The sequence below is a fragment of the Ctenopharyngodon idella genome, chromosome 17 (assembly GCF_019924925.1).
Source record: "Ctenopharyngodon idella isolate HZGC_01 chromosome 17, HZGC01, whole genome shotgun sequence".
Taxonomy (NCBI): Eukaryota; Metazoa; Chordata; class Actinopteri; order Cypriniformes; family Xenocyprididae; genus Ctenopharyngodon; species Ctenopharyngodon idella.
Genome location: NC_067236.1, coordinates 18,112,020 through 18,123,385, shown reverse-complemented (window position 1 = coordinate 18,123,385; position 11,366 = coordinate 18,112,020). Strand labels below are relative to the sequence as shown.

At 43.2% G+C, this 11,366-nt stretch overlaps 1 protein-coding gene across 1 annotated transcript; it reads right to left on the bottom strand.

The window, feature by feature from the left end:
• Window positions 1–554: 554 nt before the first annotated feature.
• LOC127498300 (thrombospondin-1-like) lies at window positions 555–8,992 on the bottom strand. The gene is made up of 23 exons (XM_051867525.1): window positions 8,858–8,992; window positions 8,711–8,782; window positions 8,059–8,621; window positions 7,726–7,801; window positions 7,356–7,448; window positions 7,165–7,274; window positions 6,896–7,021; window positions 6,249–6,345; window positions 5,961–6,134; window positions 5,464–5,640; window positions 5,204–5,377; window positions 4,989–5,116; window positions 4,753–4,905; window positions 4,440–4,658; window positions 4,255–4,362; window positions 3,694–3,853; window positions 3,475–3,593; window positions 3,143–3,377; window positions 2,808–3,035; window positions 2,459–2,730; window positions 2,272–2,369; window positions 2,035–2,174; window positions 555–1,947 (listed from the first exon to the last, which is right to left on the bottom strand). The coding sequence occupies exons 2-23, from the start codon at window positions 8,772–8,774 to the stop codon at window positions 1,940–1,942; spliced, it is 3,522 nt and encodes a 1,173-aa protein (XP_051723485.1). The 5' UTR covers window positions 8,775–8,782; window positions 8,858–8,992; the 3' UTR covers window positions 555–1,939.
• Between the last annotated feature and the right edge of the window lie 2,374 nt (window positions 8,993–11,366).

Sequence of the window (11,366 nt, the reverse complement as noted above, 5' to 3'; positions counted from 1 at the left end):
TAAGCTGCAATGATATTTCACAATTTTTCAACATTTACATTTGGTAAATGTCAAATCATGTAGATTGAGTGTAAGATGGACGTAGTTTGGTCCATGTGCACATTGGCAGTGCAGTTGGTGAATGTGGTGTCATGTTCATATGGACGTGTTACAGCGACTCCGACATTCCCAGCATTCCTGACCTTGAAGGTGAGCCGTGTGTTTGCTGATAAATGAACCCAGGATTTCATGTGGAAGATTGTGAGAAAATGAGAATACTCTTTTGACCAAATTGGCTTTTATTGTAGAAGTAACCATGAGTCATTTTAACCATAAACCAAACCACAGCCGAAGACAGTAGAATTAAAATGGACTGGATTTCTTGGTGAACGCTGAGATTTATAGTGTAAACTTTATAGTGTAAAAAAAAATTCAGGCCTTCTCACTGTATATTTAAGCTGGGCATGTCGTCTGTCAAGGGAAGATGTAATTTCAGCTGATTCTGGTGTTTAAAGTGACCGCTAGTGGCTTTTGAGATTTTACTGAGCTACTAAAAAGAAAAGCATTTCACATCATTTTTACTCAAAATTATTTATTATTCATGTGATCATTACAAAATGATTGATAAGAATTATTAAACTGGTAACAATACTGACATTGAAGCATCCTTAAACATAGAAAACAAAGAAAATCCTCATCAGTGTGCAAACAGTTTATACAAATACTTCCAATGTCAGGTTACAGTTCATTATAAATTATTTAAATAGCATATATCTACATTAAAATAGAAAAAAAAACTTTACCAATAACTTACTTTTAAAAAAAGACATCATTAATTAGGCACAAACTATTTATATTAACAACTTTCCATTCGTGTTCTACTGGGGCATCTCATCCAAAAATTGTTGTATTATTTACAGAAGGAATGTTTTACTACCTACAGTAGCTCTAAAACAAAATAGAACTGACTTATAAATGGCACTAATATCATTTGTAATTTTTGTTGAGTTCAATTATACAACAGTGAGGTAATATTTGTATGTTTACATCATATTTTGTTCATATTCATTCACCCCAGTGCTTCCTCCTGGCCTGAAGGAAACGCTCTCAAAGCTCCAGTTGTTCTCTTTGTTTGTTTCAGTAATAAGTGGCACTGAGATGATTCTCATGTTATCCATCTTCTCTCAACACAATAAATAAATCAAACAAGTGCGCTTGTTATGCCTCTATAATCTCTCCACTTCCTTTTTCATTTATGCTTGTTTAGAACCACAAAAACTCTGAAGCTCATCGGGACATTCTGTGTATTAATCTAAGACATGAACTTCCTCCTTGAGCGGCGAGTCACAAAGGTCCTTCTAGCCCTGAGAAAGACTCCACTCTATAAACAGTGAAATTAAGACTCTTTGGTTGTCAACATCAATGATTGAATCTGATCAAAAGCAGAAGGGGGTAATGGATAACTTGTGGAAAAACAAGCCTATATCATTGAGACCTGAAGATCTGGATGTCTCAATGACAAACGTCCATGCAGAAGAACATGCTTTTACAAAGTCCGTCCGTCCTGTGCGTCATCCCTCAACAGTTCCTCCTGTGGGATCTCAAACCCACCAGAATCGAGGAGAAGCTTTTACTTCAGTTCATAAGCGACTCCATTCTGTCATGATCATAGTCCACAGCAGATCTGAGGTGACATTACAGAAGAGCTTCCCTTTACCCACCAAATGTTAAGAAACTAGAAACTGATTGAGACTCCCATTGAGATTTGAGGAGATCGATGAGATGAAAGTGTTGATGGACCACCATGCTCGACCTCGTCCTGTGGTCCTCACTTGGATTGATAGTTTTTGGCCTCCACGTTTGGATCCTTGATCCCACCACAGAAGAGAGTTTTATAACACACAACACACTTAAACTGACAGAAAAGAACAGATAGAGGGCAAGTCCTTCGGTAAAACCATTATACATCTGCAAGAGAGTCAAAAAAAAAACACTCATGAGCTTTCCCAGAACAATATGAGAGAAATATTCTTTAAAACCATCCAAATGAGTTACCTCGGCATTCGTATTTGAGGTCTGAGAAGTAAACCATCTCTTGAGAGAAGACAAAGAGGCCAAGTCTTCCTCCAGCGTATGTCTTGTCAATGATGCTTCCTGAATCTGCCATGACTTTCTTGCCCTCATACATGATAACTCTGAAAAGAATCAAAAGAAGAAGAGTGAGTAAAGCTTCTTTAGCTTTTGGCTAGTAACTAAGACAAATCTTGATCTAAGTTGACCATCCACACTTACCTGATGTGTCCGGTTTTGGGTCTGTGGATCAGGTGCCATCTGTAGGCAGTGTAATCTTTCCAGCCAATGTTCTTGGGGTCGTGCCAAAGGGTACGCACCTGCAAACAGTCCAAAATAAGGTGAGCAGGACATTTCAAAAAGCAAAATCACTTGAACGTTCCCATGACAGCTTGAGAATGATACGTACTTGTCCTTCGGTGTCTCCAGTGTGCCACAAAGCGTTCCTGAGATGTTCACCGGGTCCTGTAGTTGAGTTCACTACTTTAATAGACAGTCCAGAGTAACCCTGGGCTTTGGTGGGCGTATGAGACCAGTAGGTCTGTGTGATCTGTTTCCACATCACCACATAGAAACGTGAGCTGGATTGGTAGCCAAACACAAAGCCGGCATAATCGTCATCACGGTCTGTGTTGATGAAGAATGTGCCGCTAAAGTCCACAGCATTGAACTCATCATAACCTGGGGAACAAGAAGAAGAACATTAACACTTGAATGTAGATGAATGTGTTCATCATGAGCCAGTGTCAAACACTTACCAACAGCAATGCCAGGATCACAGTTGACGGTCTGCAGAAGTTCTTTGCCCTGGTGACGGACAACCCAGTTGGGGTCGATTTGGGAAGTTCCTGTGGGATCGAGGGGAACCATCTGGAACCTGCGGAAATCTGTCTCACTAATGGCAAAGTTCTCCGGGCAGACATCATGAATATCCAGCACGTTATCTTGGTCAAAGTCGTATTTGCAAACATCACCTCGGCCATCACCTGGACAGGAGAAAAAAGATGAAAATTCAGCATGTGGAAGTTTATTCTTGCACAAATTGAGTCATACAGAAAATGAACTGAAATCGGCGCCAGTGTGTTTGACTCACCATCCGAATCCAGTTGATCTGGGTTGAAGGCGAGTCGGCAGTTGTCTTTGTCGTCAGGTACGCCATCATTGTCATCGTCATGATCGCAGGCGTCTCCTTTGCCATCCTTGTCGTGGTCCACCTGGTTGGCGTTGGGGATGTAGGGGCAGTTGTCAAGGTTGTTCTGATGTCCATCCTCATCGATGTCTTGGTTGCTGTCACACTTGTCTCCAATGTTGTCAGAGTCTGAGTCAATCTGTGACATAATTTATTAATGATTAATGCAAAGTCTTCATCATCTGCTGTTCATGGTTGCACACTCGTGTCTTAAAAAGCAAGCAGAGGCAGCTCACCTGGTCAGGGTTGTGCTCCAGTGGGCAGTTGTCACAGTGGTCACCGACTCCATCCCAGTCAGTGTCTCTCTGGTCAGTGTTGTACACATATGGACAGTTGTCCTTCTCATTCAGAATGCCTGGACAAATCAATTCCAGTGTCACGCCAATGATTCCTTACAATGGTTTCTATGTCCTTCCCAGGATACAAGGACGAAAGATTCATGACATGTAACTCACCGTCACCATCGATGTCTATGGCACACGCATCACCCTCGCCATTGTTGTCGGTGTCGGTCTGTTCTGGATTACTGTCGTACGGGCAGTTATCGCATCGGTCGCCAACTTGATCGCGGTCGTGGTCGTACTGTCTTGGGTTGAAGATGAACGGGCAATTGTCCTGGTTCAAAACAAGAAGATCCAGCGAAGTCAGTGATGAAAACAGAAAGATAGAAAAACATCTGGAGCTGTTCTCTACCTCATCGACCAAAATTTATAAATACATTAGCACAGCATAGCAAAGCACTAAACAAAATTAATGTCTTAAGTGATATGCCATGGACGTGACCATTTGGGACACAGCTGTGCAGGAATTCAGTTTTTGGCTGCAAGACTCTGACTGTTTGTTTGCCCAGTCAAATTTTTTTCCAGTGTATGATTTGAATTATGGATGTTAAACCAAGGGATCCAGCTACTGGCAACGTTTCTCTCTCTCTTTTGTTCACTCTGTTCTTTCTTTTCTAGTCAGCAGCATGCAATCTCTAAATGCTTCTGCAGAAGAAGAATGTGTTTACGACTTACCCCCTCATCAGGGATCCCATCATTGTCATCATCATTGTCACAAGCATCTCCAGTTCCATCTTTGTCATAGTCTTCTTGCCCAGAGTTGGGAAGGTCAGGACAGTTGTCCTAAAATACAACACGTTTTGATGAAGATTTTGTAACCTCATTGTATAACGGGATAAGGTAAAGAAATGGTCACATACCTTCTTGCAGTGGTAGGTGGCATTTTCCACACAGTGGAGGTCCGTGTTTGGCCAGCCGTCCAGGTCTGGGTCCTCTCCACAGATGTAACCATTCCCAGCATAGCCTGGTTTACATTCACAGCGGAACATGATGTCGGAGAAGACTCCTAGGTAGATGCAGTTGGCATTCTTATTGCAGTCATGGCTGCCGTCCTCACATGGGTTTCTTGGTGTGCAGACCTGTGAGAATGTCAAGTTTATGGAGGTTAGCACTTCATGAAAGGAGAAAGAACTGGCCCTTCCCATTGTTGACATTGGTGTAGACTGCTCTAACCTGTTTATTGGCAATGGCCTGCTCCGTTCCTCTGCCGAAGGGCTGCTGTCCGGAGTAGCGCGGTGGGCAGGGCAGGCAGTTGTAGCCCGGTTCCGTGTTCTCACACTGATGGACTCCATTGAGCACAAAACAGGCATCAGGAACTTCTTTGCACTGCAGATACCAAAATTAAGAATATTTAGAAACACCAGTATCTCCATTTAGAAGTGTCCATCTCATTAGCACAACACTCTCACCTCATCAATGTCTTGACAGTGGACTCCATCCCCAGTGTATCCAACCGGACACTCTCCGCACGTCCAGGAGCCATCGGGGAAGCTAGTGCATTTGGTGCCAGCGAAGCACGGGTTAGAGAGACAACCATCTGTTCATGATAGAATGGAACTGTGTTATTTTTGTTTAACAAGAATCTTAAGCTTGATCCTTAACAATGAAGCATTTCATGTCTTACCAACAGGACACAACTGGGCGTTGCATAAACGGCTTCCTTTGGAGTCACCCAGACATTCTTTTCCACCGTATTTGGGAGCAGGGCTGTTACACAAACGGTGTCTGCGCTGCAGTCCTCCACCGCACGTGACGGAGCAAGAGTCCCATGGTGACCAGGGTCCCCAACCTCCATCCACTGAGACACCAGGAGAAATGCAGTGTCAATTGGGTTTTCAGGTTATATGCTGCAAACACTCCAACAGTTATATGGAAAACACTCACCTGGGCACGGGGCCTTCTGGCATGGCTCAGTCTGGCGACCATCTCCCTCGCAGTCTTTGCCACCCATCTGAGGAGTTGGGGAGTTGCACAGCCGGATGCGAGTGATGACGCCCTCGCCACACGTCACTGAGCAGGAAGACCAGGGAGACCAGTGGCTCCAGCCGCCATCCTGCTTGACTGCATGAAAACAGAAAGAAGCGTTAAACATGTGCATGTAACCGGTCCTACTCGACCCGCTCCGAGCGGGATTTGAACCGGACGCTAAAGACTGCAGTCTCTAATATGCCTCTTGAGGCCAAGGGAGTGAGGTTTTACACTCAGTTCTTACTGGCCTACGTTACACCCCCCCCCCAAACTTCACTCCCATCTGGGTCACGGCACCAAATGTAACCGGTCCTACTCGACCTGCTCCCAGCGGGATTTGAACCGGCGACTCTGGCATGGGAGGCTTTTTACATGCATGATGATCTGAATATGACCAGTGTTGTTAAACTCACAGCGTTTGTCGCATTCTTGCGTGTAACAGTCTCTCGTCTGGACGGACGTGCCATCGCAGTTGCTGTTGATCCGGTCACAAGAGCGTCCGCGCTGCTGAATGCCTCTTCCACAGGTCACCGAACACTGTGTCCATTCGGACCAGGGCGACCAGCCATCTATGCCCGCATCACTCGCTTGAGGAAGAGAATCAGAGAACATATTCAAACAGGGACACCAAATGAGTTCAGAGGAAAGATGACCTACATAATGAATAACGAATGCTGAAATTTAACAACAGCTGGACTCACGTGTTCCACAGCGCGGGCAGCATTCACCATCTGGGACAGTGGCGTTGGCACAGGGCATGAGAGGGCAGGAGATTTCACGACACACAGTGGCGGAGTTCTGTGAAATATAATATTTGAAGCAAGTTTAATGGAACGATCCTGACAGCTGCACATAATGAATGAGAAATAAACGCCTCTCTGCTGGCTTTCGGTTTGCCAATAAAAAGTGACCCCTGGCTTGGCCAGGAAAATCTTGTGGTGATATAAACTCTGAGCGGGCAGCAGGGGAATACATCTGACTGGACTAACAAAGTGTTTTAATGTGGCCAACATGAGGGTGGAGAATACAGACTGAGTCAGCGACCACAACCACACACACACTAACACAAACGCACACACTCGCTGGTTTCACCGGAAATCAGAGTCAGCGGGTATCACTCACCAATTAAAACATTCCTGAATCTGGGCCATTTAGATGCATGTGTGCAGAGAAAAAGAGACAGAAACACAGAACAGACAGAATTCAGCACCTGTTACCCTCCTCCCAACACTTTCCACCAGGGCTTTTTGGACTTGGACAAATCTGGTCTACCAGCTCCCTGCACTAAACCAGTTCTAACCAGTATAAATGAAGTGAAAAGCACAGTTGAACAGTGAGAAGACTGTACCTGACATGTGCAGTGCGTGCAGCTGTCCACCGTCCACTCGTCTTTGTCTTGGTAAACAATGCTGTTGTGCAGACAGACTCCTTTGTGGATTTGAATCTGGTTCATTAATAAGTTGTTGTCTGCTGTCTGAATGGCAGGAAAGAGCACAGAGAAATGTAATTTTATGTAAGGCTCAAGTGACTGAGGAACAAATGTTTGGCATTACATGAGAAACAGGGTAGAGAGACACATGCATGAACATCAGACAGACAGCTGGATTTGATCCTCACCACTTGGCGGAGCTCGTTTGACAACTGCTTCACCACCACACCGAGTCCCTTGAGCTCCGTAAACATGCTGGTCAGATCGTCGCAGGAGAATCCACAGATGTCCTGCAGACCTGAAGAGGAAAAGGATTCTAACGTTAACTCCATGCCGAGACCCCAGACACATCATCACAAACGCATGACGACCATCTGACCTTTAGACTTGTGTCCGGTGTAATCAGTGCGGATGGCTGGACTGGATCCATTCACGGAGGTCTCCAAGTTCATGACATCTGTGATGAAGGTGGCTGTAATGACAAAATATTCATTCAGTGACAATATTCAATTAATTTACATTTATGCATTTGACTTGCATTGCATTCAATTACATTTTATCAGTTCTTGCTTTCCCTATACAGGAATCGAACCAATGACTTTGGTATTACTAGTGTCATGCTCTACTATTTGAGCTACAGGAAAGTTAAATTTGACATTTTTCAATATTTAATAAAAAAGTGTGTGTTTATAGCATTCATCAATTACATTTTATGTCATTCATGAGTTTGAGATAAAATAAAGACTTACAGCTCTCGCATCCTCTATTGCGTAAAATCGCGTCCAGCTTCGTTCCAAAAACAAACCGAACATTCTGGAGAACTCCCTGGAAAAATGGGATAATGGTCAAAAACCGAGACTCACAGAAAAAAAAAAACTAACCGTTTTCCAACAGCTACTATTACATGGAACATTCAGACAGAGACTGTAAAACAAAAACACTCAGCGCTTTGCGCGCATTAAGTGCGTCTTTACGCGTTTCCAAACTCCTCATTACGCGAAGAAAATACGCATTAAATGGAAATAGAATAACTTAACAATAATCATGCAGCTCTAATACATCAAAACCCACTCTCTACTCACCATGAAGCGATCGGATTTGGCGGCTCCTTTGGCGATCTTCAGGCTGGCGATGCCCGCGTTCTCCTGACTCAGAATCTGCTGGATCGGAACATCGAGTTCTTGATTGTCGATCTCCTCGCAGCCCACATAAACCTGAGCTCGATCCTCCTGCACAAACACCGTGATGTTCTTCCAGTGCCCGTTCGCCACGCTCACGTCGTCGATGGACACCACATGCTGTCCGCTCGCGGTCCAGTACACCAGATCCACGGTGTTGGCTTTCCCATTGGATATTATCTCAAAGACGGACCCGGTGCCGTCAGTCCTCTCCACGGAGATCAGGGTGCCCCGGGTGCGTTTGGCTTGTTTGAGGTTGGCGGTGAAGATGAAGCCTCTCTCTCTCTGGATGGAGTAGATCAGGTCCCTGAAGGAGAGCTCGGGCACGGAGGGGATCAGGTTCGGGTTCAGGATCTTGTACGCGGGGCTGTATGGATCGGGTCCCTTCACCAAACTCACCCCGTGATGCTTCTTATGCAGCTGAGTGAGCTCGAACAGGTCGAACACGGTATCATCTTCCAGCATTTCTGCGGATTCGGAGAGACGCGGAACGCGAATGTGAGCGCGCACGAATAACAAACACATCAGAGAATCAAAGGTAGGAGTTTGTCCTCACCTGCATGTCTGCTGCTCTCGGAGCTCCACAATAAGAGACACAAAACGAGTCCTCTCAGAATCATGATTCCCCCTGAACACACATCACAACACACATCACACATCTGTCCGAACATGTGAAGAACGGTGATGGAAATGAAACACTTACCTGAAGAGAGACACTAATAGTTAAGAAATTCTCCCAGTATCTTTTCCCGTATATGTGTGTGTTTGTGTTGGAGATGTTCTGCTCTTCTGTGCACATGAGACTCCGACGCTATTTAAGTCATTTCACACATTCTTCAGCTGCGCTCTCGACCAATCAGCGTTCAGCAGGACTCGCGTATTCAACGTCAGGAGAAAAAATTGCACATTCCACAGCAAACTTTCCATAAGCCTCAATCTGCTGCGCGCGCGCACACCTTTATCAAACATATATATAACATTATTTAGATTTAGATTTCAAAGGTTCTAGAGTTCAAAAATTTGGAGTGTGTAAAAAAAAAAAATGTAAAGGAAGTCTAGGCTGAACTTATTTGATCAGAGATACAGAAAAACAGTGAAATATTATTATAATGTAAAATATCTGTTTTCTATGTGAATATATAGTAAAGTGTAATTTATTCCTGAATTTTCAGCATCATTACTCCAGTCTTCAGTGTCACATGATCCTTCAGAAATCATTCTAATATGATGATTTGATGATCAAGAAACATTTATGATTATTATCAATGTTGAAAACAGTCATATTTGTGTGAAAACCATCATACTTTTTATTTTTCAGGATTCTTTGATGAATCGAAAGTTCAAAAGAAAATAATTTATTTGAAATAGAATCTTTTGTAACATTATGAATGTCTTTACTGTCTTTCTGTTCTTATCCAGGATTCTGTTTGACTTCTGAATCATTTGTTATGACAAATTCCATTACAATTCCATTAGGATTTTATCAGTTTTTCAAGTTTTAAAGCCCATATGAATTTGAATTTGGACATAATGGTATTTCCTGTTTAGTCCTCATTTTAATCACATTTATCTATTATTTCGCAATAATCACGCTGTGTGTGTGTGTGTGTGTGTGTGTGTGTGTGTGTGTGTGTGTGTGTGTGTGTGTGTGTGTGTGTGTGTGTGTGTGTGTGTGTGTGTGTGTGTGTGTATTATATGAACGCCCAGGAAACATCAAATCAAATGCTGTAGTGATGCAGTCACAGCTCTATCAGCGATGGCACAGGCCGCTGACGTTTGCATGTGGGCGGCACAGAGGAACAGAAGCCCTTCTGAAGAATCAACAGAACCAGCCTGATGTCACTGTTTCCAGTCCGTACGCAGATATACGGAGACTGAAGGCCTGTTCAATATCTCCTCAGACACGCTCACTTGAGCAGGGACACGTTCCAGTATCTCTGTGCTGCGTCTCCTGATCAAAAACATCATAATGTGACAGGAGGATTTCAGTGCGTGCGATTCCTGTGGTGTACTGAGATATACAGACCACAAAGTGTTTCAATCACACTTTAAAATGTCTGAATGCCATTAGATGCAACATATCAAAGCAAAGAAAGATGCACAAACACAAACACACTGCAAAAAATTATTTTCCTATTTAGTATTTTGTCTTGTTTTCCAGTGCAAACATTCTTAAATCAATATACAAGCAAAGTCGCAGGGCCAAGAATGCTCTAATGGATTGTTGAGTAACATCTAATTAACGAAACAATAGATCTAAACTCAGATTTCAATCGCTGCAGATGTGACATAAAACACCTTTAACACACTTTTTTCACTTTTCTTCATAATCATCCAGTGATTTGAATCTCAATCTGTCAGACAGGATTTACAGTCGTTTAGGAGTGTTCAGGGAAGCTCTCTCACTCGATTCGTCACCGGCTCGGGTTGGATGCGTGTGGACCTGAGGATGACGGTGGGATCTGCTGCCCTCGGGCCTGGAACTTTGCAATAAACGATGAGTCAGTGGCATTGGCTCTCGCTGTCATGCTCCGACAAACACCGACTTCTCCTGAATTCACATCCCCGAGAAACGCAACATGTGTTTAGTTTGACACTTAATGCAACACTGTTGATTTAAGGGATTGTCCTTCTGGAATGATGCGAGTTCCTGTGATTTGCATGGCACTGCTCTTGATTTCTTCGGAAAATATTCCCAAAATATGATGTGCTCCAAGAAACACTGATTGATCTGAACACTTCGATCTAAACATGCGAGTGAAACTTTGATGAAACTGAAAATTCTTATTTCTATCAAATATGTTTTGTTCATTAGAAATACACTAATAAACAAACACACGTCCATCTGCGTTCAGTGATTATTTTGGCACGTTTCCTTGATTCGCTCTGTACATGTTCAGTCATGAACACTAGTCAATTCATGCTGTTTTTACTCTGACATCTAAAGTTTGTGATTTTACTTGTGTAAACAAGCTAATAACTTTACCATGATGAATTGATCAGATGGTAAAAGTGTCAGGTGGCTGATGAATAAAGAGATTGATCACTTTATTCAGGCGCAAATTATTACAATCTGATATAGAAGCTTGTTTCTGCCATGGAATAACAAATAAAAAAGATAATTATGAGATATAAACTTGCAATTGCAAGAAAAAAAAAGTCAGAATTGCGAGTTACAAGCTTCAGCACTGCAAAAAAATATATAGTCCTCA

Bases quoted from the DNA above. Each gene is read 5' to 3' on its own strand.
- LOC127498300 (XM_051867525.1), bottom strand. From the start codon at position 8,774: ATGATTCTGAGAGGACTCGTTTTGTGTCTCTTATTGTGGAGCTCCGAG. The intron at 7,802-8,058 runs GTGAGTAGAGAG...CCATTTTTCCAG, and splicing joins CCAAATCCGATCGCTTCATG to GGAGTTCTCCAGAATGTTCG. The intron at 3,594-3,693 runs GTGAGTTACATG...TGATTTGTCCAG, and splicing joins CATAGACATCGATGGTGACG to GCATTCTGAATGAGAAGGAC.